The sequence below is a fragment of the Gracilinanus agilis genome, chromosome 4 (genome assembly GCF_016433145.1).
Source record: "Gracilinanus agilis isolate LMUSP501 chromosome 4, AgileGrace, whole genome shotgun sequence".
Lineage (NCBI taxonomy): Eukaryota > Metazoa > Chordata > Mammalia > Didelphimorphia > Didelphidae > Gracilinanus > Gracilinanus agilis.
This window is the reverse complement of record NC_058133.1, coordinates 393,076,640-393,103,996: the sequence shown is the minus strand read 5'-3', so window position 1 is coordinate 393,103,996 and position 27,357 is coordinate 393,076,640. Positions and strand designations below refer to the sequence as shown.

Below are 27,357 nucleotides of genomic sequence, written 5' to 3'. Positions count from 1 at the left end.
CACCTCTTGCTTGATCTTTTTTAACAAAGGTGGTCCATTTTCATGAAATCCTGATACAATTCCTGATTCATCAGATTCCTGTTTGATCACATCTTGTAGGTCTTCTACAAGATGAGATGGTGTCTGAGGCTAAAAAACAAGAATGATGTCAGAAGGCCAGTTCATTTTCTAATGGCAAATCCACATAACTAGAAATAATCCCCCAAACTTACTAGCATCTTCAAAGGACCATATTTTATTTCTTGTGCTGCAAGTGCATGTTTGAATGGAGTAGGAGTTCTGGGAGAGCTCTCTAATATTGACCTTTTGATAGCTGGAGTTCTAAAACTTTAAAAAGAAAGAGGCAATACTTTAGCATAAGAGATTCCATATATTTATCATTATGACACCCATTTAATTTGTTGATTTTTCTCTTAATGAATTATAGCATCTCTTTAAGTGAATGTGATCATTGAGAGGCAGTGTGGTACAATGAAAAGAACAAGAGGCTCTGGAATAAATCAACCTAGGTTTAAGTCTCACCTTTGATGCATACTGCCATTGTGATCTTGCAAGGCAGCTAAGCGGCAAGGTGTGCTGGGTCTGGAGGTAGGAAGACCTGGGTTCAAATCTGGCCTCTGATACTAGCTGTGGGATACTGAGCAAATCACATAACCCTGTTTGCTTCCATTTCCTCATCTGCAAAATGAGCTGGAGAAGAAAATGGCAAAACCACTCCAGTATCTTTGCCAAATGGCAAACGCCAAAATGGGGTCACAAAAAGTCATATATGACTGAACAAGGTATAAGGCACCCTGTTGTGATCTTGGGCAAGCCCCTTAACCTCTCTGGGCCTTGACTTTCATATGTGTAAAATGAAGAGATTGGAATAAATGGACTCCAGGAGTCCCTTCTAGCTCCAGGTTTCATTTCTGTTATCTGAAGTAGTTGGAGAAGGTATTCTGGCTAAAAAATGTTCAGGCTAATAAAGATCTATCATATATGGATTATCAATATTCAAAGAATTAGAACACAATATAATATTCCTAAAGATAAAATCATGCAAAAATATTTTTGCCATTATGCTACAAATGCAGGATATTAATAGGCATTTAAAATGTGTACCTTTTTTACAGGTATGCATTTTTGCAGTTTGAAACTTTGAGACAATTTTTTTCTTCTCTATTTTTATATAAGCAATAACTACAAATTGGAAAAGGCAGGGGGGCTATTATGTAAACTAAGATTTCAAGCACAGTATATACCTTCTTAAGAAACTAAACTTTTTTAAGGTACCCATTTATATATACAATGTATCTTTGAAAGGGTAGTGACGCTTACCCTAAAACATTTTACAAGAAATTTTCCTATTAATCCAAGCAGGATGTCTACCAGGAAATACTTTGCTAACTTTCTTTTGGTGATTAATTGTACCTGGAAGCAAGCCCTGTACTTTATAATTTTCTGAAATTCAGACTAGCCTGAATCTCCTACACTTACTGAATTAGCGAGGTTTCTTGTGTATGAATTGATGTTTTATCTACCTAACCATGAAAAACTCACACAAATGTGAAATATATGTATTCAAACACAATGGAAAAAAGAGGGGAAAAAAGATTCTTAAAATTTGAAACACAGATGATCAGCCTCATCCTAAGTGATAAGGAATAAAAGTTTTAAGATCTTTTTGTCCATAATTAGGAATAAAAGCTTTTATTCCGAAAAGAAAAGCTGATACTGCTATATAAAACAGGTTTAACAAATATAGGGTAATAACATTTTAAAATGAGCATCAAGAGTCAACCTTATCCACTTCAACTTAGTCGTGTAAATATAATACCAGATGACTTTATACAAAGCATACCAAAAGTCTTAGCAAATTTTTAAGTTTTGATCGCTTTGACATCCCATGTCAAAGTTTTAAAAATTTGCATTTTTATTTGATTCCCACAATAATCCTATAATGTAAGAACTATAAATATTGCAAACCTCACTTTACCAATGAGAAAACTGAAGCTAAGTGATTTTTCTATGATCAAAGAGCTAGTAAGTGTCAGAAATAGGATTTAAAACAAGGGCTTTCCTGATGCCAAGAACTCTATATCACCCTTACTCTCCTATGATTATGTACCTCTAGCATCCTGGAAAGAAAGTACTCAAGATGGAAAATGTTTTACCTGTGGATAATATGGTTCAAGTAGTTCAGGGAATATGAGCATATCCTATCAAACAGTATAAAACTGAAAAATACATTTCATTATTTAAAGGACTTACATATTATTTTCCTTTTGAGGTTTAACAGTTTGATCTCTGTGAAATGGTGTTGTAACAGTCAACTTATGACCATTGAGTGCGGTAGAAGTTAAAGTAGGCATATCCATATCCATGTTTTCATGGTTACTGGAAGTATTTAAGAACTATAAATGTGAAAGAAAAAAAAAATCAAACATAAATTAAAATATTGCCTTTAAAATTCAGCCAAATAAAAAAAATCCCATTTTGGCAGAGTAGATTTTATTGACTTAATAAAATAGTTACAATGATAACTATAACCATATATTTTGTGATTAGAATATTCTTTCAGATGAGCACACACAAGATTCTGTGTATGTTCAACATGAATCAAATCAGGGTTTCTGGTGATAAAGCTACAAATCCCAAACAGACAAATAAGAAGTGCTTGCTGCCTTATAGAATAAGAGTCACTTTAAAAAATTAATGTCAATTAAGCAAATTATTTTGGAACTTAAGCGTTTATTTTTTCCTTTCACACTTACTAAACCTCCGTTTCTAACTTTATATGATATGTAACTATTATCAAATTGTTTAAAATGCTTGGAAGATTCTGTAATCTAATTGATTGGGTTAACACAAAACAGCTTTATTTCAGAGACATTTTGCTGTAGTGAAAGCTGTGTTTCAAAGAAATTAAATAGATAATTATAAATTAAAGTATGCCAAATTACTCACTTATTTGGATTCTTTTCCACTGTTTACATGATAGTGAGTTTCTAATATGCATTTGTTAGCCTTTCATGATGTATTGAGTTTTAAAAATCACTAGAAAAACCCCTTAATGAAACAAGGAAATGAATAGGTAAAAACTGTGTTTACATAATGTTATAACTTATGGCACAAAACAGCCATAACAAACAAAAAAAAAGATTTAACTTTTTTCTCTCCTTCCTGAGGATAAAGTGGCACCTTTACTTATTCTAGCTTTTAGTCACAACTTAAATATTTAAATATTATCTAAACACAGTTTACTACCCCCCAGCCCCATCAGTGAATCATAAGTGGACAAAGATGCAGAAAGTGTTTGTTTTGTTTTTTTCTTTAAAAGGAGGGGGAGGGACAGATGGAAATGTTAAAATCTGGTGCTAGAGGAAATTAAAGCAAAGGCCATGCAAATAATAATCTTCCCCTTTCAAAACCACCAAGAATAAGAGGCAATTAAAATAAAATCATCAATTAGTTTGCAAGTAGCCTAATCTTTGCATAGTAAACTGACACAGCAGTGGCTAGATTCAAACATGGAATGAAATCAGTGAGTGCAATAGTAATTAGTCATTTGTTATGAAGGATTAGTTTCTAAATTGTTAACACTCTTGAGACTACTGGAAATTAGTAACATCTGTGTAGCATTTAATCTACCTGAGAGGGAGAGAAGGGTAGACTTTTGACAGGGGAACGCTTGGGAGTTGAAGTGCTGACGTCAGCAAATATGAAGGAGCTATAGTCTCCGGTAGCTAGCGGGCTGGCATGCCCTCTTTTTTTGCGAAGGATGACGAGTGGAATTGTGCTGTGCTTTGCAGTAGTAGGTAAGGACTTGGGTGAGTCAAGGAAACCCTGACTCAACATGCATTTGCTCAAGCTTGTGCTTGTGCTAATATATTCTTCAGGTTTATGCATACTGCCCTCTCTTTGCTGAAGTTGTATGGCCTTGTTTGAGTGATGTTGACTAGGTGAAATATCTGCTTCTTCAAAGAATTCAAAACTGCTGAGGTCACACCATGATGAAGACTCCTGAAACAATGTGGGAGGGATGGGACTATGAGATGATCTAGGTAGGGTATGTGCTATCTTGTGAAATGACATTGAAAAATAGATGCCACATACAAATCAAACAACTATCTACTATGATCTCTGCAGTCAACAGCAGTCACCATTATTGCATTGTGCCATGTTAGGTATAATCCTATCATGCTCCATCCAGAGCTGGCTGCAGTATTTTGCACAAAGTAAGTAACTCCCAAGTATCTGTTAAATGGATAAATGAATGAGGGAATGAATAAAGGTAAATCCTACTGATCTAAACCTCTGAGTTTCAATCCTTTGTTCTACATGATTATACCGAAAACGTCACATGCTGAAACAAAGAAAGCAGATGCTCTAGAGAAGGATACATTTGGGCAAAATTCAGTCTTTATTTCAGTAAATGCTCAATGATTATTTGTTGAGCAAACTGGAAAGTTTAAGAGAAGGAATTAAAACTATGAATGCAAGAATACCTACTTCTTAAGAACTAAATTTATACAAGTCTATCTTACTTAAACATAATGCTTTATTTCATTGAGACAAACTGGTAAACAAAGAGTGATGCTTTATAACCTCCCTAACTCTTATTAGTGAATGGATTCATGCTTCAAGATACTTCAGCAATCTCTTGATCTGCCTGGATAAAGCTCTTGATATTTTATCCCCAAAGAAAAACGGGATCCTAAAGAAGCACACAGACGTGAAGAGAGTAACACAAAATGGACAAATTACTCCCACCCTCAAAATAGCAAAATTGCTTATAAAATTGAATATAATTATTCATTCAAAATATTGGTTATTCAAGATCAACTGTTTTAAAAAACCCTAGATTTTACCCAAATTGTCCAAGAAGCCATTTATACCAATGACTCTCAGAATAAAAGGAATAGTATGAGACTAAAATCTCTTTTAGTATTGCAAATAACAAATGTCAGTAACAGTATAACTCTTTTAAAAATGGCAATGCTTATAGTGCAGATTTTCCAAACTCTATGGAAAAAAAAAAGAAACAAACAGCATTTTACCTTGACTTGTCAATTTTACTTACAGAATCTATAAACTGGAGTGTTTCTGCAAATTCTAAAAGGTTCTTAACATTATCCAGGATATTGCCTTGGTGAACGATCATGCACCTTGCTGGAGATGCACTTTCTTCAGGTAAACAGCCGTGGTCCACTGGTAAAGATGGAGTAGAGTGATGTTCTCCCAAACAGGAAACAGGTGCACTGTCACCATGAGGTCTGGTATGGTCAGCAATTGTTGTACTGTGCCAGCCTGGGTAACTGGATGTGTGGTTCTGTATCTAAGGAAAGCGAAGGGGAAAAAGAAAGAAAGAATGGGGAGAAAAAAAGGAAGAAGGAACTTAGCAAAGAAATTGCACAAGGTGTCAGATGCTGTTGGAGGAAAGATAAATGTAGTTGCATCATCTAAAACTTACGCCTATGAAACAGTTGTCAAGATGTTTCCTTTTATCAATGCAAGACCCTGCTTTTAAGTAGTGGTATATTTTCTCAGCTTTACAATTACTTTGTGGGCATCATTCTGTTAAAAGAGCAAGTAATATGGGCATAGATGTCTATATCTAAATATATAAAAGTATATCTCTTGTCTATAGGATATTTAAAAATCTGTATCAGCATACTATCCCAAGGACCTATCAAGATTCTGCTGTGTAATTTTAAAAAAATTACCCAATTACCCTGCAAAAAAGCTAAAGTATTTAAGAGTTAGAGTTGCTTTTGTTTGCATATATCTTTGCTTCTTCTATCCCTAGATAGTACTACAGCTTACACCAATGCAATGAAGAGGCTGTCAAATCAACGTGGTTAGGAAAGCAGAAGAGCAAATTAACAGAAGTTTCTGTCCAGTGGGATCATGCAACAGAAGAAATTGCAAAATATTAACTAAAGTTAAAAGTGGTCAGACTAACATCATGCATATAATCATTTGATTAAACCAAAAAAATTTACTTATAAAAGTATCTGCTGGCTATCACTTTTCTTCTTTATTTTTTTTTTGTTTAACTATTACAGAGGATGAACTGCTTTGCTAATTTTGCTATCTAATCACTACAAAATATGTCAGAATTCAGTAATAGCCAGCACTGGTTTTATGCATGCAATTAAAAGGGCTAACATTATTCATAGAGAAATAAAAAATACATGTGTACTGTGTATGTAATATGTATGTTGAACATGCACCAAGTCAAGTCTGAAATAATGAGGTATATAATATACAGGTAAAAGAGGGTCTGAAAAGAGAAGAAAAATAATCTAACAAACAGGCACCACATTTTCATTACAAGAAATATTGCTTTTTAAAAAAAATTCTGATTTCAATCAGTGTTGTAGTAGCTAAAATAGCCTTTTATTTTATTGATCTTCTTTACTACATTCTTAATTATTTGCAATAATTCCACAGAACAAATTGACATTAAGGACTATTACCAGCAATATGTGAGTTCACTATTGTATTAAGGGGCAAAACAACCCCTGTCTAATATTAGTTGCATTTTAGTATGTGCAACATCAAGTCCTCTTTAATGGAAACATAGAGCCTTGATTAGTGTCACAATTAGAAGGGAGGGAGAAAGAAGAAAGAAAGGCACTGGGGTAAAGCTGCTATCCCTCCAGCCAAGCACACAGTGACATTCTTACTGGTAATGCCTGCTGCCCTTTCAGTTCATTCTCAGTCGACTTTAGTAGCAACTCTAATTCCTTTATTCGTTTTTCTTTCTCAGGGTCTTCATCATTATAGTGTCTCTGAAATTGAGAGTTGAGGGAAAAGAAAAGATAAAAGTCTGATTGGAACTGATTATAACTAAAATGCCTGTGACTTCTTGTCATGTGGCACCACAGCCAAATTAGTCTCAAGAGATGAAACAAATACCAACTGCCCCTTTCTACTGTAAAAATCCTGGTTTTAATATCAGGAATGAAATTCAACATGCTATGTGAAATGAAATGCCCCCGCTGTAGGTGTTAACTAATAGACTGTTTCAACATCCTGGGTCAAAACTCCCTCCCCATCTTCCCCTTCTTTATATCATTCATCATGTTGTGGAGAAAAATGTTCCAGGACTAATAAACCATTGGTATATTTGGTATTCCACTAATGCCTTTCTGAAATTATCTTTAAATTATCTACCTGAATAGCTGCAGCAGCTGGCTGAGGGACATTGACAATATTTACATGCAATGCGATGGGATATGGAATCTGACCGGAAACCTAGACCAAAAAAAGGTTTTTTAAAAAAAAATAAAAAAGTAATTTATGGTGATTACATACTTATATTACTTTCTAAGATTTAGGTAACTATACTCTGTGCAGATAAAATGCACACACAAATAAAAACCCATCTAATTTGAAATTAGGCAATTTAAAAAAGTAACTAATTATTCAAATTCTCATAGCAAAGAAATACAAAATGCTCATCAACCCCAATAAGAAAAGCTTACTAAGCAATCTGAAAGATTACAATGGAAAATTTTATAGAGTAAAACTGCAAAACAGAAAAAAGAAACTACGTTTGATAGAAAGATGATAGTATCAATAAGTTGATAAATAAAATTATTTTCATTTTGTTAGAATGGTAGAGATCTAACCGAAAACATGAGGCTTTTCATGAATTGTCTTCATTCAAAATGATCTTTCTGGAGGGCCTACATAAAAATGTATCTAATAAATCAAAAAAGCAAAGAGATTTCTTCCAGGTAATTTTCATGTGCCTTTAAAAGCTCCATTGATGAGCCTCACGTAATTTTCAAGTTTAAAAAATGTGTTACTACTATATTTTAAATTGTCATCTCTTCATCTTCAGTGTTTCTTATCTACCCATGATCACTGACTTATTTCCCTAAAAATTAATGTTCATCAAAAGGGAGGGAGGTTCCATAAATCCTAGAGGAAAAAAAAACCATTGGAAAGTTTCAGATATTACTGTCCTATCACTAAAAAAGAATTGCTAAAAGCATACTTTTCTTTTCTTAGTGGAATTTCAAAAAGTCAAGTGAAAATCTCCAGAATATGTTACATTAATTCATCATTAATTTATGTTAGATTAATTCTCCATTAATTTTCTTTATTAGTACATTTTATGTTAAATAAGAAAGTTAACAGCAAGCTTAGTGTGGTGAGATGATTAGACCATTAGTCTGTAGGCATGGGTTCGAGTCAGCTCCTTTCAGGATTAGCTGTGTGACCCTGGACAAGGTACTTAACCACTTAATTTCACATTTTAAAAATGAGGATGATAGTATTTGTCCTACCTAATTGAAAACATTGTTATGAAAATACAATGAGATAACATACATGGAAATGCTTTTAAAAAGTAAGATGAATTGTTTGGTGGGGTAAGGAAAGAAAGAAATGAATGTTATATGAAAATAAAATGCCTCAATAAATGTTTAAAAATAAACTACATTATGCAAATAGAATGGCATTCATTAGAGGTAAAAAATTATTATGACTCTTAAAAGCTAGCTTTTTCTAATGCTTACATTTTGTGTTTCAGAGATATGATAATAGGAATAGTCGTTGCTAATTGGGGGCTGGGCAGTTGAAGGGAGCTGTGCAGAAGGTGGCGTATGGGCAAAACCCATTAAATGATTGTTCTTCTGAAAACTTGTGGCTACTGTTGGCTGGTTGGCCTTGGGAGACTCCTGAAGATAACCTTCTTGTTCAACCTTTCGACGCATTGTAGAATTCCAGTGGTTCTTGATAGCATTATCAGTTCTGCACAGAAATATATGCATATTAAATTTTTACAAGTAAAAGTTTGTATTCAGAATAAAGCCAGTTGACAGGAAACTGCAGATCATTCCCTCTATTGTATTCCTAATTTTATAATAAAGTTAAAATTCATTTTACTTCCTACCACTTGAATATCCATATTTTTAAGATGTTAACAACCACCAATTACTTTCCACCAAATTTATATAAAAACACATACATCAAATCATTGGTCATTTTATCACAAAAAAGCAATATTTTCATCAAGTGAATTTGTGACCCCCGCAATGGTATTAAATAGCATTATTTGGAAAGATTCTGCCATCCTAGAGAATTAATCATTTTAGTTCTGGTTTCTAGGATTCAAAATCCTTATATATAGCAGATGCTCAATAAATATTTGTTGATAGTGATTAGTAACATCCTTATCCATGTTAAGTACCCAACATTCCTAGAGATAGAACTTGTAAAATTCACATCTTTTTTAAAAAGGAAAAACACTAGTTCTTCAATTGGGCAGAAATTGTAGAGGATGATAGAATTTGTTATCTCACTATATAAGACATATGGTTAATGCTTCATAATTTGTAGGCAATCATAGCTTTTGAATTTAGTAAATAGTCTGAAGCCCTCCTCTGTATTAATTTTAATGAGGGGGTAGGAAGTGATTTTTAGGGGAGAGGGAGCTCAATTGCCCTTTCATTTGTGATCATCAGGAGCTAAGCCTACCTCCTTACCCTGCTCAGGTCACAGAAAATAGAAGGGTTCATTTTCCCCCTATACCTCCCAGATCTTCTAAAGTGGCCAAGTCTATATTTACCAGTAAGGCATTGCCACATCAGAATCATCAAAGCTGTACAATTTCTCATTAGACTCAAAGAATGTTAAAAGACGAAATGGAATTTTAGAGATAAGACTTTTCTATGACTTTTTCCTTCTCTAAGGAACACTCCTAGTTTATGCAGCTCAGGAAATCTGCAGGTACAATGACAAGAAACAATCCTATTTCACAAGAGTTAGGAGATATTCACCGCCAGCCTTCCCTTACTCTGTTGTCACTGTTAAGTGTCTTTGAATGTCACTGTTAAGTGTTGTTGAATAAGTTTAGTAGAAAGGCAGGGGATAAATGGAGAGTGTGCTGTAGTTGAAAAAGCAATGAAATTGGCAGTCAGAAAGCCTGGGCTGAAGTTCTGTATGACACTGAAGCAGATATTTAATCTCTCTGAGCTTCAAGTTCCCTATCTGAAAAGTGATCCTTTTTCCCTGTGTAGTTCACTGGGTTGTTATGAGGAAAAATCTTTTTTTTTTTTTAAGGAATAAATAAATTGGAGCTTTGGAAGAAATCTCAATGTGCTTTATACTCATACAACTTCCATCTTCAAAGTGATTTTAATGTGGGTAAAAATTCTATGTTCCAAATAATAGATTTGTTATAAATTCTTTTTTGCTAGGAATATTTGTTTCTATTTTGTTCCTAATGAAGAGTTAAGTTTTTGCTTTGTTTTGTTCTTTTAAATAGTATTTTGTTACTTGAATATCACTACTTATTTAGTTAAAAGTAAAGCGATAATTTATAGAAAGCTACTGTAGCTAAAAGAAAATACCTTGGAATATGTTAAGGTGAAAGTTCTAGGCTTGTATTCAGAAGACCTGGGTTCAAATCTTGTCTGTACCAATAACTAGTTGTGTAATCTTGGGTAAGTCACTTAATATGTCTGGGTCTCAGTTTCCTCATCTGCAAAAAGAGGATGTGGCACTAGATGACCTCTTAGGCTCCTTCCACATGTAGAAGTCTATGCTTCTGGTTTATGCCATGTAACATTTATGACTGATACTATGCAAGCCATTCTTCAATATTTAAAACAGAATGCTCCACACCCAATCTTTTTTCCTTTCTCATTTAATAAATAAATCTGATGACGTTACCGTCCCGGCAGTAGTTTTGCGATTTCTGCCCATCTGTTCCCCAGTCTCTTGTGTGCCTGGTATATTATTCTGTCTTCCTCTTCGGTCCAGGAGGTTTTCTTAACTTCTGGATTTAAATGGTTGTGCCACCTTTCCCTACATTGTTTTCCAATTCTTCCCTTCAAGTGCTTGGCAATAACAGACCAACGTTTCGGACCATATTTCTGTACAAGTTCTATCACCTTCAGATAAACATACAAAAATCACCTGATGTGTTAGTGCTATATAATGAATGAGGATAATCATTCTGCAGTGTTGAAATATAATCAGTGAAATTTCTATAATACTGTTTTGGCTGACTGGAAATGTGGGTAAAGTGTCCTTTATTTCCCATTGGTATATTTTATCTCAAGTTGGAAAAGATTGATCTATAATTTAAAGCAACATACTGCAAAGGTTCTAAATAATGGTCAAAAAAAAAAAAAAAGAAGATACTTACTCTCTGATCTTCTTCTTTGGTCCATGGTCCCTTGATTAGCTCAGGATTTAGTACTTTTTGCCATCGATGCTGGCATTGTACATCTGTCCGATTCTACATAAAAGAAAATAAAGATAAACTACAATCTAAATATTAAAGATACCTGAAGATTTAATTCTATACTCAGTTATGTATAATATTAAATGAAGAAATCAGCATTTTGAGGCTTCCCCTTCTTATTAATTGCATAAAATTCAGATCCATAGATTCCAAATTGTTAAGAACTCTTCTGTGGTGTAAGGGAAAAAACTCCTTATATTTATCAATAAGATAACTGGACATGAGTAACTAGTAGTTATATCAGTAGTGAGGCACCTACAATGACTAAATAGATGTTAAAGAAATCAAAAGAAATGTCTTCATGGCCAGCCATCAGAATTAATTCAAATTCGTTTCTCTTCTGGACCAAGAGATTTGTACTTCACTATTAAAATTAGCCATCAACTATGCATCAAATTTTCAATGTCATTTCACAATTCCCTCAAATTAAATAAAGAATGACATGTAGTTCCACCCTCTGCTTAAAGGCCTCCCATGAAGAGGAATGCACTACTTCCAGGTTGTGTTTTCCTTCTATCAAGTTTAAGTCTGTCTAGATGCTATTTCTACCCATTACTCCTATAGGTAACCTCTAAAACCAAGGAACTTCTTTCCAAGCATTTTTTAATAAATACCTCCCAAATGACAGAGGTTGTATTTAATTCTTGATTTCCCCCCAGCTGTGTGACCCTGGGCACTTGATCCCCATTGCCTACCCTTACCACTCTTCTGCCTTGGAGCCAATACACAGTATTGACTCCAAGATGGAAGGTAAGGGTTTAAAAAAAAAATTCTTGATTCCCCTAGTTGTTGGTGCTCTCTACTCCTTTGTAATTACTGTGTAGGCATTTTATTTATGTATCTGTGTATAGGTTATATGCTCCACTCTACCCCTCTTTGAGGACAAAATCTGTTTCATTTTTGCCTCTGTTTTCCAAACACATAATTTCTTGCATATTAGTAGGTACTTAATAAATTTTGAGTGTTTTTCATGATACATTTTAAGAAAAATATTTCTGTCATCCTGATGGGTAGTTTGACTATATGATGACATAGAAAAATTGTTCAGAATAGTAGTTGCAACAACCTAACAGTAAAACCTTTTATTGTGCTATAATGTACCCAAAATGAGATGGATCAAAGTGTTTCTCACAAACTATTTACAAATTATGTGTGATTAAACACAGCCTATTAAAATGTCCTGCTTTATTTTCTTGTTAGGGAATTACTATTTTAAAAGAGCGATTGGTTACTCACAGGAAGAAAATTGGCAATAATTTTCCAATCATCTGTTCCATTTTGTTCTACTAGTTTCTTTAGCTTCTCATCCTGAGACAATCAAAAGAAATAATGTTCATCAGGCAATTAGTTGTGTAACTGTAATCAAGTTAAAGTTAAGAAAAAAGAAAGCAACAATACAAATTATTTTTAAATCTCTCAAAGACTCTTCAAATTCAACAACTTACAGAATCATCAAAAAATAAAAGATTCAGTTGTAACTTTTTCTATGTCTGTAAACAGTATCTTAAATTATAAGCATCTTGAAGGCAGAGACTTTGCTGTTTTTCATGTTTATATCCCCTACTAGCCTTGCTGAGGGCTTTGTACTTTGCAGGTGCCTTAACAAATACTCATTGAATTGGGAGGAGGGGAAAAAAGCAAAATATTTAATTACTCAATTTGAACTTTTTCATCTTAGGAATGGAAGATTTTATGTTTCTTAACCTTATTGTGCTTTTTTAAAAAAATAACCCCAGGATGCAGCAAAGGATTAATATACCTGCAACTGAAACGAAGTTACCAATATCAGAATAAGGTAACTATGTCACAGCTAGGCAACCTATTCCACAAATGTGTGGGCTTAGGTTTTCACTCCATTCTAAATCTGTACTTAACAGAGTGATAGTCTGTATATTTTTGTAAGTGTAATATAACAGAATCTGCATTGTGCTAAAACACTAGCATAATACTGACCCAAACCTTTAGGAACAACTCTAAAACACAATATGTGGATGTTTCCTGTGGGAAAATCAGGGGCAAATGCATAATAGGTAAAGAGGTGAATGTTCTGAGTTTCCCCCACCCCCTAGGGTCTCCATGTACATATAAATGTGAGTTACTAGGTTAAATAAAGCAAAATGAACACAATTTACAGAAGTTATTACATTCTGTACCACAATGAAACCAGAATGTTTCGTGTAATAAAATTATGAACTTCCTACCCAATAATAGCAAACCTAACCATTTTAAATACTAATGGAAAAATCAAGCTTCTGACAAACTCATTTGAGTGTATTCAAGAAGCAGCACTTCTGTCATAATTATTAGATGTTAAGAGGTGCTAATATTTCTCAGAGATTTTTGCATTGCCAAGTGTTTTAAGTGATTGCCTGACATTATGGCAAGAGGTGATCTATCCCTTTTTTTGAAGTCATTGAAGTGCCTGTAGTTTAGTTATATTTCTGATCTCTAATGGCTCAAGAAAGTCTAGGTTTTCATCAGGTAATTGTAATAAAGTGAACCAGAAGTTACCTCCTCTCGAGTCCACCTTGTTTTTCCTAAGTGACGTTTCCCAGTCTTGGGAAGTAGTCCATCGTAGTCATGATCATACATCTCAATATCTTCATCATCCTCGTCACTACTATATATGCTACAGAAATAAATGTGAGCACATAGAAAATGGACCAGGGGGATATAAACTACTGAATTGCAAAACACACACAAACATCTCAATAATCTTTTCAGAGGTTATGAAGATAAAACTTTGAAAACTTGCGCAACAAGATTTTGTTCTGTATTATGTTGTTCTAGTATTGTGAACTGGTTCTGCTGTTTTGGGTATCCACAGATACAGGCAAAGAACTGGCACCTTCTTATTACCGTACATGTTTAGACCTGCTGTTTCTGTTAGATCAGTGACAAATTACACATTTGGCAACTTTTCAACCAATGGAAGTTTAAATTTAAAATAGTGCTTAGGACAATCAAGTGAACAAGAGCCTATGTCCTTTATATAAGTGCATACTCAACTCCTTTAGCCCTCTGTGTCATATCTCTTAAAGAATACTTTCTCATGCACAATAAACAAACCCATTATTTTATTCTAATGGGAGTTCCACATCCTATTAAAAAAAAAGTTCAAGTAGTAATACTTTTCAATAATATAATTATAGTCATATCTTCAGATTTAGAAGATTAGGAAATATTTGAGTGGATAGAATTTTTAAAGCTAAGGAAAACACAGCCAACAAGCAATATGCTTTGTAAATAAACACGGATACCAAATTTGACCAGATCTGCTGGTCAGAAGTCAGCCCAAGAGGAAATTTACAATACACTGTTTCTATAGTAACCAAGTGATTTACCAAGCTACTTAGTATTCAGAATCTACTTACACTTTTCTACTTCTGGCCAATCACTACCTCAAATTGTGCTTCAGATATCCTATAACTCACCTAATTCATGACTAAGGGATTTTCCCAGAGGCAATCTTTAAGTGTAAAAGGAAGTTATAACTGTTTTCAAAAGAGCTCTTAACTTATCTCATTAACAGTAAAAGGGAATTCTTAATCCCTTGCTCTAATTTAACTGGGGAAAGAACTGGCTGGCTCAGTGGACAGAGAGCCAGGCCCAAAGATGAGAGGTTCTGTTACCATGGAGACCAGCCCACAGTTAAAGGAAATAGAAACTGCTCTCAGAGAGGAAGTGATGTAAGAATGACAGTTGGACAGTGAGAGATAAAGGGAAGCACAAAGTGTGAGAGGGGCTTTTGCTCTAAGGTTTCCTGAGGGCAAATTGGCTGCTGTAGAATCCGATTGAAGGAGAGTGTGTGGGTTGGTAGCTGTCCATTGTTTAGTGAGTGATATATATATATATATATACATATATACATATGTATATATATATATATATATATATATATATATATATATATATATATATATATATATATATATATAGTAGGTTTGGCCTGGTTAGCTAAGCTGAAGAGTTATTAGTGAGACTCTCTCAAAACAATAGTTTTTAGGTAGTTTATAGGTTGATATAAGAAGATTTAGGTAGTTTTTAGTTAGTACTAGGTTAGGTAGTTAAATCTGTCTCTTATCTTTCTGTCTTTACTATTATTTCTTAAAACAAAAATTTGTTAAACTGCTTTCCTATCTTTATCAAGCTTCTAATTTTAACCCCTACATAACCAAAATTAAAAATTTCTGATTTCTTTTGAAGTACACTATATTTAATGTTTATTCATGGCTAAAATGATTATAGTAATAATAGCTCACATTTATATAAAGCACTTTCCTCACAACAACCCTGTGAGGTGGTTATATTAATGTATAATAATACATTAGCTAATGTATTATTATGTATCCATTGTACTAACTGTGAAACCAAGGCTCAGAGACAGGTGAAGTGACTTGCCTATAATGACAAAACAAATAAAATTTAAAGCCAAGATTCTAACCCAACTGAATTATTGACTCCAATTCTAATGATCTTTCCACTACACCTCATTGATTCTCTTTCTATTTTTGTAATGTCAGGATACTTTCAGGCTCTTCTGGCTAATATTTTTATTTTGAAATTTTAAAGATTAAGAAAAAATATACTATTTCACATACCTCACTAAACTGATGGTATTTATGGTGCCAGGAAAGAAAAAAATACATCAGATAGGGCCTAGTAAAGGATGATACTACAAAGCAATGCTGCAAATTATAAAAATGGGATTCTGTATCAACACAAATGTTTTTGTTACTAAACCAAAACAAGAATGAATATTGGGCACTACAATTCAAGCTAAGGTAGTGTTTTCTAGGAAAAAAGTGAATTTGGGCTTCTTATTTTCCCTTTTTCTAGGAAAAACTGAGGGTGAGTATTCAAAGATTAAGACAGTAAGCATGTGATTTAACATTAAATGCTACCACAAAACAAATAAACTTAAAAGAAAAAATGACCACTTAAGTAAATTGCATCTATGATTTATAAACAGTCCACTTGACCACTCTTCCTGCTTCTTCTAGTATGGAACTTATCGAATGTTGTACAATTATAATTTTATTCATTGCATGTAAAACCCAACAATTTATGTAGACTAAACAAACAAAAAAAATTATTCAGTCATATAGTTAAAAAAGGCTAAGTTTTAAGTTAAAAAACTTTAAAAAGTTAAAAAAGGAAGTTACAGGACCTGAGTTTGAATTCTAGCTCTCTTATATGCTCCTGAGCAGTACTGTAATATCTTCAATTTTCTCATCTATAAATGTGAAAATTTACCTAAACATTTTTTCAGACCTCTTCCAGCTATGGACACAAAGCCAATATTTAGCAAAAGGAGAACCAGGAATTCACAGCTCAAGACCATGACCTCAAACTTTAATTCTTTGCTATCATTTACCATTCCTACCTAATACTTTTAGCAAAAATTCATGCTTGAGTAAAATGATCAGGGTAATTTGAAAGCTTTGTAGTAACTTCGCTCTCCAGTTTATTTGGATCTAAAGGCTTGGTTTTCAGAACTCAGGGCTGGGGGGGGTGATGTACCCAAAGATCAAATAAATACATGCTCAGCTGCTCAGTGGGGGCAACCCTAAGGAAAAGCAAAAATTCTGTGAAAAGAACAGTGAATTAAGAGTTACAAGCTTGAGTTCTTCTGCCACAAAAAAGTTATATGGCCTTAGGCAAGTCATTTTGAGCAATTAGTGCCTCAGTTTCCTCATCTCTAAAAATTAATTTTGTAAATAATCTCTAGGGTACCATCCAACTCTAATATTCCAAAATTCTGTGTACCTAATTCACCTGCAACAAATTAGGATTATTATAAGTGACTAGGAAAACCAAATTGGTAAGGGAGGGAGGAGGAAACTGCATATGAAATTCTTCTGCTTGGTTGGGCTCTCTGGTGATAAATCTACTAGGCCCTTGAAAGGCAGCATGAGGCAGTGAAGAATGCTGGATTTTTAGAGAAGACCTGGGTTCAGATGCCCATTAAGTCTAGGAATTTGTGCAAATCACTTCACCTCAATGGGGTTTTCTCTCCCCATCTGTGAAATGGCCCGACGGGGTTAGATTTCTGAGCTATGAGTCTTGGCTACCCTTGCAGTCAGCTTCCTGAGAAAGGAAGACAGTAGCCCTAAAAGACATGATCAATTTAAGAGGAAAGGCTATACTGACAATTTGGTTTTTTTGTTTATTAACCCTTCCCTGTGTATTGTGTACTGGCTCCAAGGCAGAAGAGTGGTAAGGGTTAGGCAATGAGGGTCAAGTGACTTGCCTGGGGTCACACAGCTGGGAAGTGTCTGAGGTCAGATTGGAACCTAGGACCTCCTGTCTCTAGGCCTGGCTCTCAATCCACTGAGCTACCTAGTGGCCGCCTATACTGACAATTTGACATCTTGCTGACTGACTAGTCATCTACTTGCTCTGAGGGTTACTCTGATGCATGCATCTGTAGCATGATTAATTTCTACCGAGAACCTGAAATAACTGCCCCCCTTATCTAGTCTGACAAGATCTTAGACCCAACTGGCAAGCAGAGAGGACTTTCAAAGGCTGCCTGAAAGGGTTAATGCACAAGGCTCCCCACCTGCTAGCCTGGAGTGCGGTTAAAGGCTATACAACTATGAATAAGACTTTCTGTCAAGGAAACAAACCGTGCAACCATACCATAAAAAAGAGGGGTGAGGGCAGCCGTAGAAAGAGGGAGGGGAACAGGAGGAAGTGACTTGTGGCCGCTACCGTGATTCTAGAAATGGGGTTCAGACTCCTTTGGCGGACCTGATGAACTACCAGCTCCTAAATCCCTTCCGCCGCCCGCCCGCCCGTTTTCTCTTCTCTCCTCTCTCCTGGGCATTCGGCTCCGCGCTCCTCCCTCCCCCTCCTCGGAGCCTTCTCCTCCCCCTTACCCCTCCTTCCCAGCTCTGCTACCTGGGAGACCTCAAAGGACCCGCGGCGGTGTCACCTCCCTCCAGGCGTCCCGCGCTCTCGGAGGAGGTCAGGGAGACCCGGGCGCACTCACTTCATTCACCCTTCATTGGGTATTCTTTAGTTAGAGCCTCCCTTGCTCCAATTGCCCTTTCCCTCCCTCCCTCCTTCCTTTCTTCTCTGTCCCTTTACTCCTCTCAGTCAGCCTTCAGAAAAATGTTACTCCAGTTTGCCTTAAATTAAAACAAAACAAAATGGGAAAGGGGAGGAAGGGAGAGAACAGAAACCCTCTGAACTCCAATGCTCCCTCCCTTGCCTCTAGCCTTCCCTGGCGTTTCTTCTTTCTTTAGTTCTTTCCCCGGACAATTCTGGGCTTCAGTCTTGATTCTTGCCCCAAGCAGGGAAACACCAGTGTGGCAGAGGCGCAGGTTACAGTTCTCTCCCTGTCTCCCTCAGCCCCAGGGTCGTTCCAATTCTTCTCCGATCTTTTCCCTCCCCCTAGGAACACGAGATATGATCCGTTCTCAAGACTGAGATCCTACACCCACTCACTTTCCAACTCTGAAACACCTACAAGCGGTCTTTAAAAAGAAAAGAAAAAGAAATAAAGGAAAATAAAACACCTCTCAAAAAAAAAAAAACCCAAAGGAAAAAGGAGAGGGGAGGGGTTTCCCACAGCTTCAGCAGGTTTCTACACACTTCAGGAGGTTTCTACACACTTCTACCTACAATCGGCTACTACACATTGGCAGTCCCCAGTCAAAACCTCAGTAAGCTGAGGAAGAGAGCAAGTGTAGAAGGGACCCTGGAGCGCAGTCCACGTGTGTGAGCTACAACCCCTGGGATCATTCAGGAAGGGAAGGGAGGTAGGATCCAGGATGGTATCTCCGTTCCATAGCAGCAGCAACCACGAGGCGTTTCCTCTCCCTCTCACTCTTTTTCACTGACTGTTGGCTGCATGCCGCCTCCGAGAGTTATAAAAAGGCTACAGCAAGTTAGCTGTAGTCTTGTAGTTTTAACAATAACTCGGGAATCGTCCTTTCGCTTCTATGCCTAAAGTCTGGGACAGCTAGGTCTCCAGAATTGCAGAAACTGGGCAGAGGCAGCAAGAAACCAAGTGACAGTTCCTGACAAGTCCCCCACTCCTATACCACTATCGCCCCTGCCCCAGTCACTGGCCAAAGGATAAACAGTTTTCATCACATCACCCCTGGAAGTGAGAGCCCTAGCAAGCTAGAGATGTTATGTATGCAGAGCTGCGGGATGTGTGAACCTATGCAGTTTGCATTAAAAATAAAAGCCTCCCCAAGAAAACCGATTAAGGGGCCATCAACGCTAGGAATTGAATGGAATCAAAAAGGATAGATTTGAAAACTTAAAAGCCTCTATTTCTTCTGCCTCTAAAGTTGTCTTTTTTCCCCCCTGCTGCCTGTCAGCTGACATTATCCTTCACCTCCACAAAGAATGAATGAAATTTAAATGAACTACCTGCAGCTACTAAACAAGTCAGACATTTTTTATATCTGCCATATGCTCCACTCGTCCAAGTCCAAACACATCTTAATGCATCCAGTAATTATGTGGAAACTAACTCGCGGACACCCGTTGAATCCAGCAAATCATTTGGGAAAATCCTAGGAGTTGATGTGTTAGGTTATGCTAGTATTGGAGGATACTTTGCTTGCCTTTTTTTTTTTTAAAGACAAATTCCTCCCTTGGAAAAGGGATTGCAAGGCGTCCTTCCCAACATTTCGATACACGTTTCTCTTTTCCACACTTCTACTCATTTATCTTTCCAGCTTCTTTGCAGCTTTACTGCTCCAGTTCTTTGCATGGACTGACAGCCCCAGAGCAAGCATCGAGTTCCCTGCTCCTTTTGCAAGAACCTCACCCACAGGCTGTTGAACACACTCTTCCAAACGCACACTCAGCACACACACACACACCTCACACACTCATGCTGCTTACTAGGGGACACGTTCCAAGTTACCTGTGCCTGGGTCTCCTGGCCATCCTGCTGCTAGGAACTTAGCACCGGGAAGCCGGGACTAGATGAGGAGGGGGGCTGCCCCAGCCTTCGCCGGCTGCTTAATGGAGCTCCACACCACCCGAATGAAGTTTCTCAGGAGAAGGAGGAGGAGGAGGAGATCGAAGAGGAGGAGGAGGAGGAGGAGAAGGAGGAGGAGGAAACAGGTTGATATTAAAGAGTAAAACTCTGTAAACAGAGATGCCATCAAACAAAGAGCTTTTGGACACTCCCCCTCCCGCCAAATCTGGCGCCCCTGCAGTGCGCACGCGTCCTAACCCCCCCTTCTATCCCCCCCCCACCCCCGCCTCTGCTGCTTGCAGGTCTGTTGTTGCTGCTGCTGCTGCTGTGGCTGCTGCTGTTTCTCCCGCTCGGGCTGTTTGAGCGACTGCTACCATTCTGCCCCTTACGCTGGCGCTGGGGTTCTTTGCCCGCGACGGCGGCCCCGGGCAGCGCGCAGAGGCGGGGAGCAAGGACTGGGAAGGGGGAGGGGGAAGTGGCGGGGGAAAAAAGGACAGGCGCCTTTTCTAGCACAAACCCCGCTCTAGAGCTGCTGCAACGCTCTCTGCCCAGAGCCAGTCCCGCTGATTCTTTACCCCCACACACACCTCCCCAGCCACAGCAGTCTTTAGGACCTGAGCTTGCCCCAGGAGTCGGACTCCTTGGGGCAGGGGGTGAGGGTGGGCGGGAGGAACGGGGTTGGGGGGGGGATTAGCGGGGAAACTCCCTCATTTATGATTAGCTTTTTAGGCATGTTTAAAGTCTCAGCTCTTTGAGCAACCGAGCGTTTTTGCTTCCCTAGATTTCAAAGAGATGTTCCTAAGAGAATATTGCCAGTTTTTATAAAAAAGACTATTACTCTATTCAAAATGCCGGTAGTAAAGAATCTCCTAACTACTAATGGGGGTGGGGGTGGAAGGGGATGATCTCAGAATCACCCTTCCTTCACCCCTGCACACATCCCAGTTCTTCTGTGCTCTCATTCACATACACCGATCATGCAACCTGACACACCACACCACCCACACGAACTGTCACATGTTATAGTCCCAGCCACTGTACTATATACCCCTTACATTCATTCACACATACACCGCCCTATCCCAGCCCTGCAAAAGAGGCAGAATACATTCACACATTTGGTGCATTTCAGTAGCATGTAGAAACGCATGTTTGCCACTGGCACTCCTGCAGAAACACGACCCCAAACACACGACCCCTCCAATGGCACGCACGTGTGAACCAGTTAGAAAGCTCAGAATTTGCGCAGAAGGCTTCCAAAGGTCAAAGTGTTTGGGTCTGCATTTGGATGCATTTCGTGACACTAAAGGAGGCAGCTGATCAAATCAGCTTGGTTAAAAAGATAATCAAGATGATCTTTCTTATCTAATTAGAGGCAGCCAAAAAAAACCCAAAAAACTGGGGAAAAGGATAAATTATTAATTTTAAGGATTGCTTATCGGGGGATTTCAGGGGAGTTTTGGTTTTACTTCCGTCTATAAGGTAGTCCCGTCAGGGATTTTTTTTTTCTTTCTCCCATACCCTAGTTTATTTTTCCTTTTATCTCATAGGAGCCTGAGGCTGTTACTGAGTGAGTTTGTGGGTGTCCGATCTGCTCCAGCAGTTCAAACTTAGCTCAGAAAACATTTTTGTTACTAAAATGAGTCATAATTTTGAAAAAATGGTGTAACATGCAAAGTTTCTATGCTATATCTGCATTTTAAACTTTGTTTCTTTAGCTTTGTTATATAGTTTTAGCCTTTCATCAAAAATCTAGCTGCTGGTAAAGTCTCTTAGACTCTTTCCTTTATTCTGACAATGAAACAAAGTTATCAGGAACACTTTCCGTTTTACAAGCTCTCAAAAGTAAGCCACTCCTCAATATAATGTTTTAAAAATCAATATTTATTTCTAGATTTTACAATAAAAAAGAAACCTATTCTCTTCCTTCACCCAAAACAAACAAAAACAAAGAGCAAACATCTAAAATAAACATCTAGAAAGTACACCTAAAAGAGTCACAATGTTAGGCTTTGGAATTCTTTTTGGAATCTAATTGGCTGGCATATTCCCCAAAACACTAAGTTTTGGGGCACTGAATGAAACCTTGGCCATGCTGGATTTACAACCTCTTTTCTAAGAATCTTAGTTAAGTGGAACCGATGTGCCACTCATAAAACACTAATAATAGAAAGATCTAATGTTTGCATTTTATTACTTTGGTAAATCTTATTCTTTCTGTACGTGGTTTCCAGATTTTTTTTTTTTTTGGAGAGAAGGGAAGTAGGCAGGATAACATCTTATTTTTCCAACTTTGGGTAAATTGTTTATGATTTTATGATTTGTAATATCTTCCATTTCCAAGAGAAAATGTCAACCATTCACTTAACTGTATAATTAAAATTGAATTTTATGTATGTTATTAGAAGGGCCTTGGCTGGAGTCTTAAAGACCTGAATTCAAGTCATTATTGTGTGACTCTGGGTAAGTCAATCTGGAAGTGTAAGGCTCTAAGATTATTAATTGTAGACCAGCTGCTGTGTTGGAAGGAGTTTCCTCATCTGAGATATCCCTATACTAATGAAATCACTAGTCCAGTCTTTATCTCCTTGTATACAATTATTTATTGGTTATTCTGCAAATTTACTTTCATAAAATCTGATAAAATAAAACTGACAAATATATTTACATATATGTGTATACACACACAATGCTACCTCAGTGGAGGGGTCTAAAAATCACTGGTATAAAATCCTCAGCTGATACAGATGCATAGTTCATAGTCTTGGTTGAGAGATTAAGTGACTTGCCTATGGTCACTTAGCTAATATATATCAGAAGCAAATTTTTAATTCAGGCCTTCCTGACTTCATGCCAAACTCATTATATACTGGGTGATGTTGTCTCTCATTCAATGTATTTAATATGATCATATTTATACTTTATACATTTCTTAGAAAACCAAGGAAAAAATATTTCCTTGATCCCTATTTACAAACCCTAAATTTTGTTTTGTCTTTTTTAAAAAGTGTCATTTACTTTATCTTTCATCAGACGGAAAACTGACTAACTTAAAGGAACAGGTGTCTGCTTGCCATTGGCTGGGTTGAAGGATAATGATTTAGTGTTCTTTCACCTCTGTCCAGCCTTCCTTTTTAATCTGTCTCTGTTCCACCTACCCTAGACTGAGTATTCAGGATCATTAGTCCTCCCAGACCTACCAATGAGCTGGGTGTGGGGTGATAAGTTTCTGGTTCTTTTTTTCCTTATAAACAAAATGTACACAAACCCCAAACATAAAAGTAATCATTCACAAATCACAGACCGGAGAAGGAATTGTGTGTGTGAATGTATTTGTCTTCCTCTTTCTCATTCTCTCCCTTCATCTCTCCCATTCCATTTCTGTGCATACATGGAGGGTAAGGCCCTTTTTCACTCTAACCATTCAGCAAAAAAAGAAGACATACTGAATGTCTAGGTTCCACATAATACATTGCCACTGATTGTTTTGTAATTCTGTATGAATCATTGACTAGTGCAAGTATATCAGATGAGTGAACGTTGCCAAAGAATGGCAGCAAACCAAAACCTTTATGTTCATATATTTCCTTCCTAGTTCTGTCACTTCTATCACCATCCCATTTGAAACAGGTGGAAGTGGAGAACTAATATGTTATCATAATTATGAGAACTAATATAAATACTGACAATTTTTGATCATCTTTAATAAAGGAGAATAGATATGGTCTGTATAATTGATTCAAAATCACCATGTTAGGTAATGGTTTCAACCTTTTGTGCTAACTGTTTTATTTCAGCATGCAAAAGTGCTAGTGATGCGGCATTATGGAACAATAGTTCTTACATATTCAGATAACATATCCTATAAATATTTCTCTTTAAATATATCTTAGATTCAGTCCTTCTCTGTTTCCATAGTCACTATCATAATATAGAGCGTCACAACCTTGTACTTCTTCAGCATATAACACTTTCGGTGTATTTCCATGTCTCCAATCACTCCCTTTTCCAGGTCACCCCTCTCTTAGCTTTGGAAAGCTCTGGGTCTAGCATCTTATTCTCCTAATCAAAAACAAAGTACTGTATGCTCTTTAAGAGAAGATTATAATACCTCAGTTTCATATTCAAGGCCCCACAGGTAGATCTCTGAAAAGTCTTCCCTGGTCACCATTTTATTTCATCTTTCCTCAGCATTTGAATGTATTTGGTATTACTTTTAATGAACTAACTCTCACTTAAGTTTTTTGAATGTCTCTCCCTCACCTATACCCAACTGAATTGTAGCAGTTTGATGGCACTGAACTTGAAATCAAGAAAACCCAAGTTTGAATCCTAAAGGGGTGTTATGAGGATAAAAATGAGATAACCATTAAAGTGCTTTACAAACTTTTAAAAAATGCTATATAAATACCAACTATAATTGTTGTAATTATTATTTCATGTATTTTAAAGGTAGCCAGGTGGCACAGTGAATAGAGTGCCCAGCCCAAGTCAGAAAGGCTTATCTTCCTGAGCTAAAATTTGGCCTCAGATATTAATTAGCTATGTGACCCTGGGCAGATCACTAAACCCTATTTGCCTCAGTTTCCTCATCTATAAAATGAGCTGGAGAAGGAAATGGCAAACCATTACAGCATCTTTGCCAAGGTCACTCCATATGGAATTAGAAAGACTCAAACATTTAAGCCTTCTTATCCTGTGTTGTTCTTGTCCATATTCCTCCATAAATCCTTCATGGAGAATCCATCCAGCATACTGAGGGCCTTCTCAATCTTTTATTACTTGTTGACTATCAGAACAACAATAGTTCTGTCCATCTGTTTTTCCTCATATTCACCTTATAACTAGTCCACCTCCATTTCTAGTCATATATGCCAGTAGAGCATTTTCTAATACTAGATTATGGTTTGAACTTTTCTCTACAATATCCTACCTCCTCTGATGCTTCATCATGATATGGAGGTAACCTTTCATTCCTGAAGTCTTTGCCAGTAGAGTAGTATATTTAATATATTTTACAAAGCTGGAAAGGCTTTCACTATGGGTTGTAAAAACAGACAAAATGCCGGGAACCAACTTCATCTTGCTTGGTGATCAATTCTTAGACCCACAGCAAACTCTGAAAAATAGTAATTCTCTTAGCATCTCCAGGCTCACAAAATAGTTGAAGTTGAGATTAGCATGAGGAAAAGTGCAGAGAAGGGTAGCTAAGTGGCTCAGTGGATACAAAGCCAGGACTAGAAATAGGAGGTCCTGGATTCAAATCTAACCTCAGACACTTTCTAGCTTTGTGACTCAAGGCAAATTACTTAACCCCAATTGCCTTGACCTTACGCTCTTCTACCTAGGAACTGATATCTATGCTAAGAGGGAAGGTAAGGCTTTGTTTGTTTTTTTAAATGTAGAGAAAGGAAAAAAAGTCTAAGACATGAACTTGAATAGTGCTTATATTAATAATGCAGGAGAAAGAAAAGAACATTGTTAAGGATACAGAGAAGAAACATGGTGGTAATTATGGACCTGGATCAATACTGAGCATTTTCTTAAAAATGGGCTAATAGTTATAAATAGAATGGGCCTTTGAGGCCATTTAGTCTAACCATTTTATTTTCAAGACAAGGAAACAAAGGCACAGGAAAGGAAAGTTTTGTGACTGAGATCATACAAATCATAATTCCCAAATTCTCTTAACTCCAAAATTAACTTATAATTAGATTATAAGTAAAACCAATTATTAAAATTTCCTTATAGTATAGAGAATTATGGTAAATTGGTATCCTTTTTAAAAGCTTATAAAAAAAGTGATAGCATCTGTAATTTTTAAAAAATATAAATCTTAGAATAGTTTCAAAACACATTGTCTTGACACTGATATGAGTTCTACAGAGAATCTCCTGTTACAATACCTTTCAGAGGATATTTAAAGGATATTATGTTAATGATATCAGCCTGGAACTTATGAAAAATCCCGTGTACATGAGAATAGGAGACAACTTTTCATCATTTTAGAAATTCTCTCTAAAGTAATAATTCAAAAAGTTATTTTAGAAATTATGAAATATGCCTTGTTTATAATGTAATGTTATCTTTTAGATTAAATATTTCTGTGATTATGTAGATTTAAAAGCCCCAAACTCTTTTGATTTTGTTCCACACTTCTTCAGAACTAAAACATTGAGGAGAGAACTCATTGTGAAGAATTAAATAATTAAAAATTATTCTTTAAAGAAAAATGGATTTAAGCTTGTTTATCTTACTATTCTATTTAAACTACTATCTCTGAATTTACCACTGATGTCTTAACTGTTAAATCTGAAGGGCATGACACATTCCTCATCTTACTTGACCTCTGCAGCTTTTGACACTGTTGAGTTTTTCATCTTCCACTTTTTTTGATACTGTTCTCTTGGTTCTTCTACTATCTGATAGTTCCTTATCAGTTTCCTTTGCTGGCCTACCATTTGCTCAATGTAAGTATCTCCCAAGGCTTCATCCTGGTCCTTCTATACTCTCTGTGATCTAATCGGCTCTCATGTGCCCAATGATTATCTCTTTTTAGAAGATGACTCCCAAATCTCTATATATGCAACCTTAATCTCTCTACTAAAAACTAATCATACATAACAAACCATCTTTGCTTGACACATAGACATAAATGTCCATTAGCATTTCAAATTCATATATTCAAAATGGAATACCCATTTCCTTCTAAAATCACCCCTTATGCAAACTTATCCTTTTCTAATTGAGGGAATTGACATCCTTTTAGTAACCTAAGTTCAAAACCTTTAAAATAGTTTATTTTCATTTTTCCAATTATTAAGCATGTTAAATAATTTAATCTAAACATCTGGTGATTGAACTTTCATCAATGGCAATTGAACAAATTTACAAAAAACACAATGCAAAGTAATACCTTCAAGACATAGCTGTATAGACTGGCAAAACAAATTCTCACATTAGCCATATCTGAAAATGCATGTCTCTTTTCTGCATTTTAATTTCATTCCCTTTCTATCAGTAGGTAAGTAGTATATTTCATTTTTATTCTTTTGGTCTCATGGTTTATTATTGTATTGATCAAAATTCTAAAGCCTTTCAAAAGGTGTTATAATGTTATCATTGTATAAACTGCTCTATTTCCATTTAATTCATC

General features: G+C 36.3%; 1 protein-coding gene across 8 annotated transcripts in view; it reads right to left on the bottom strand.

Moving 5' to 3' along the window:
- Nucleotides 1-20,167, bottom strand: part of MYB (MYB proto-oncogene, transcription factor) — a 37,108-nt gene extending 16,941 nt beyond the window's left edge. For 2 of the 8 annotated variants that reach the window (XM_044674572.1, XM_044674575.1), the window contains exons 1-12: nucleotides 20,145-20,167; nucleotides 13,763-13,880; nucleotides 12,488-12,559; nucleotides 11,153-11,245; nucleotides 10,675-10,895; nucleotides 8,517-8,751; nucleotides 7,165-7,245; nucleotides 6,675-6,779; nucleotides 5,066-5,320; nucleotides 2,254-2,396; nucleotides 213-327; nucleotides 4-129 (exon numbers count right to left, since the gene is read on the bottom strand). In XM_044674572.1, the coding sequence (XP_044530507.1) occupies nucleotides 4-129; nucleotides 213-327; nucleotides 2,254-2,396; nucleotides 5,066-5,320; nucleotides 6,675-6,779; nucleotides 7,165-7,245; nucleotides 8,517-8,751; nucleotides 10,675-10,895; nucleotides 11,153-11,245; nucleotides 12,488-12,559; nucleotides 13,763-13,880; nucleotides 20,145-20,167 (1,587 nt within the window). Of the gene's footprint in view, nucleotides 1-3; nucleotides 130-212; nucleotides 328-2,253; nucleotides 2,397-3,633; nucleotides 4,006-5,065; nucleotides 5,321-6,674; nucleotides 6,780-7,164; nucleotides 7,246-8,516; nucleotides 8,752-10,674; nucleotides 10,896-11,152; nucleotides 11,246-12,487; nucleotides 12,560-13,762; nucleotides 13,881-20,144 lie in introns of all 8 variants that reach the window. The other 6 variants (XM_044674568.1, XM_044674571.1, XM_044674569.1 and 3 more) reach the window with 6 other exon arrangements.
- Between the last annotated feature and the right edge of the window lie 7,190 nt (nucleotides 20,168-27,357).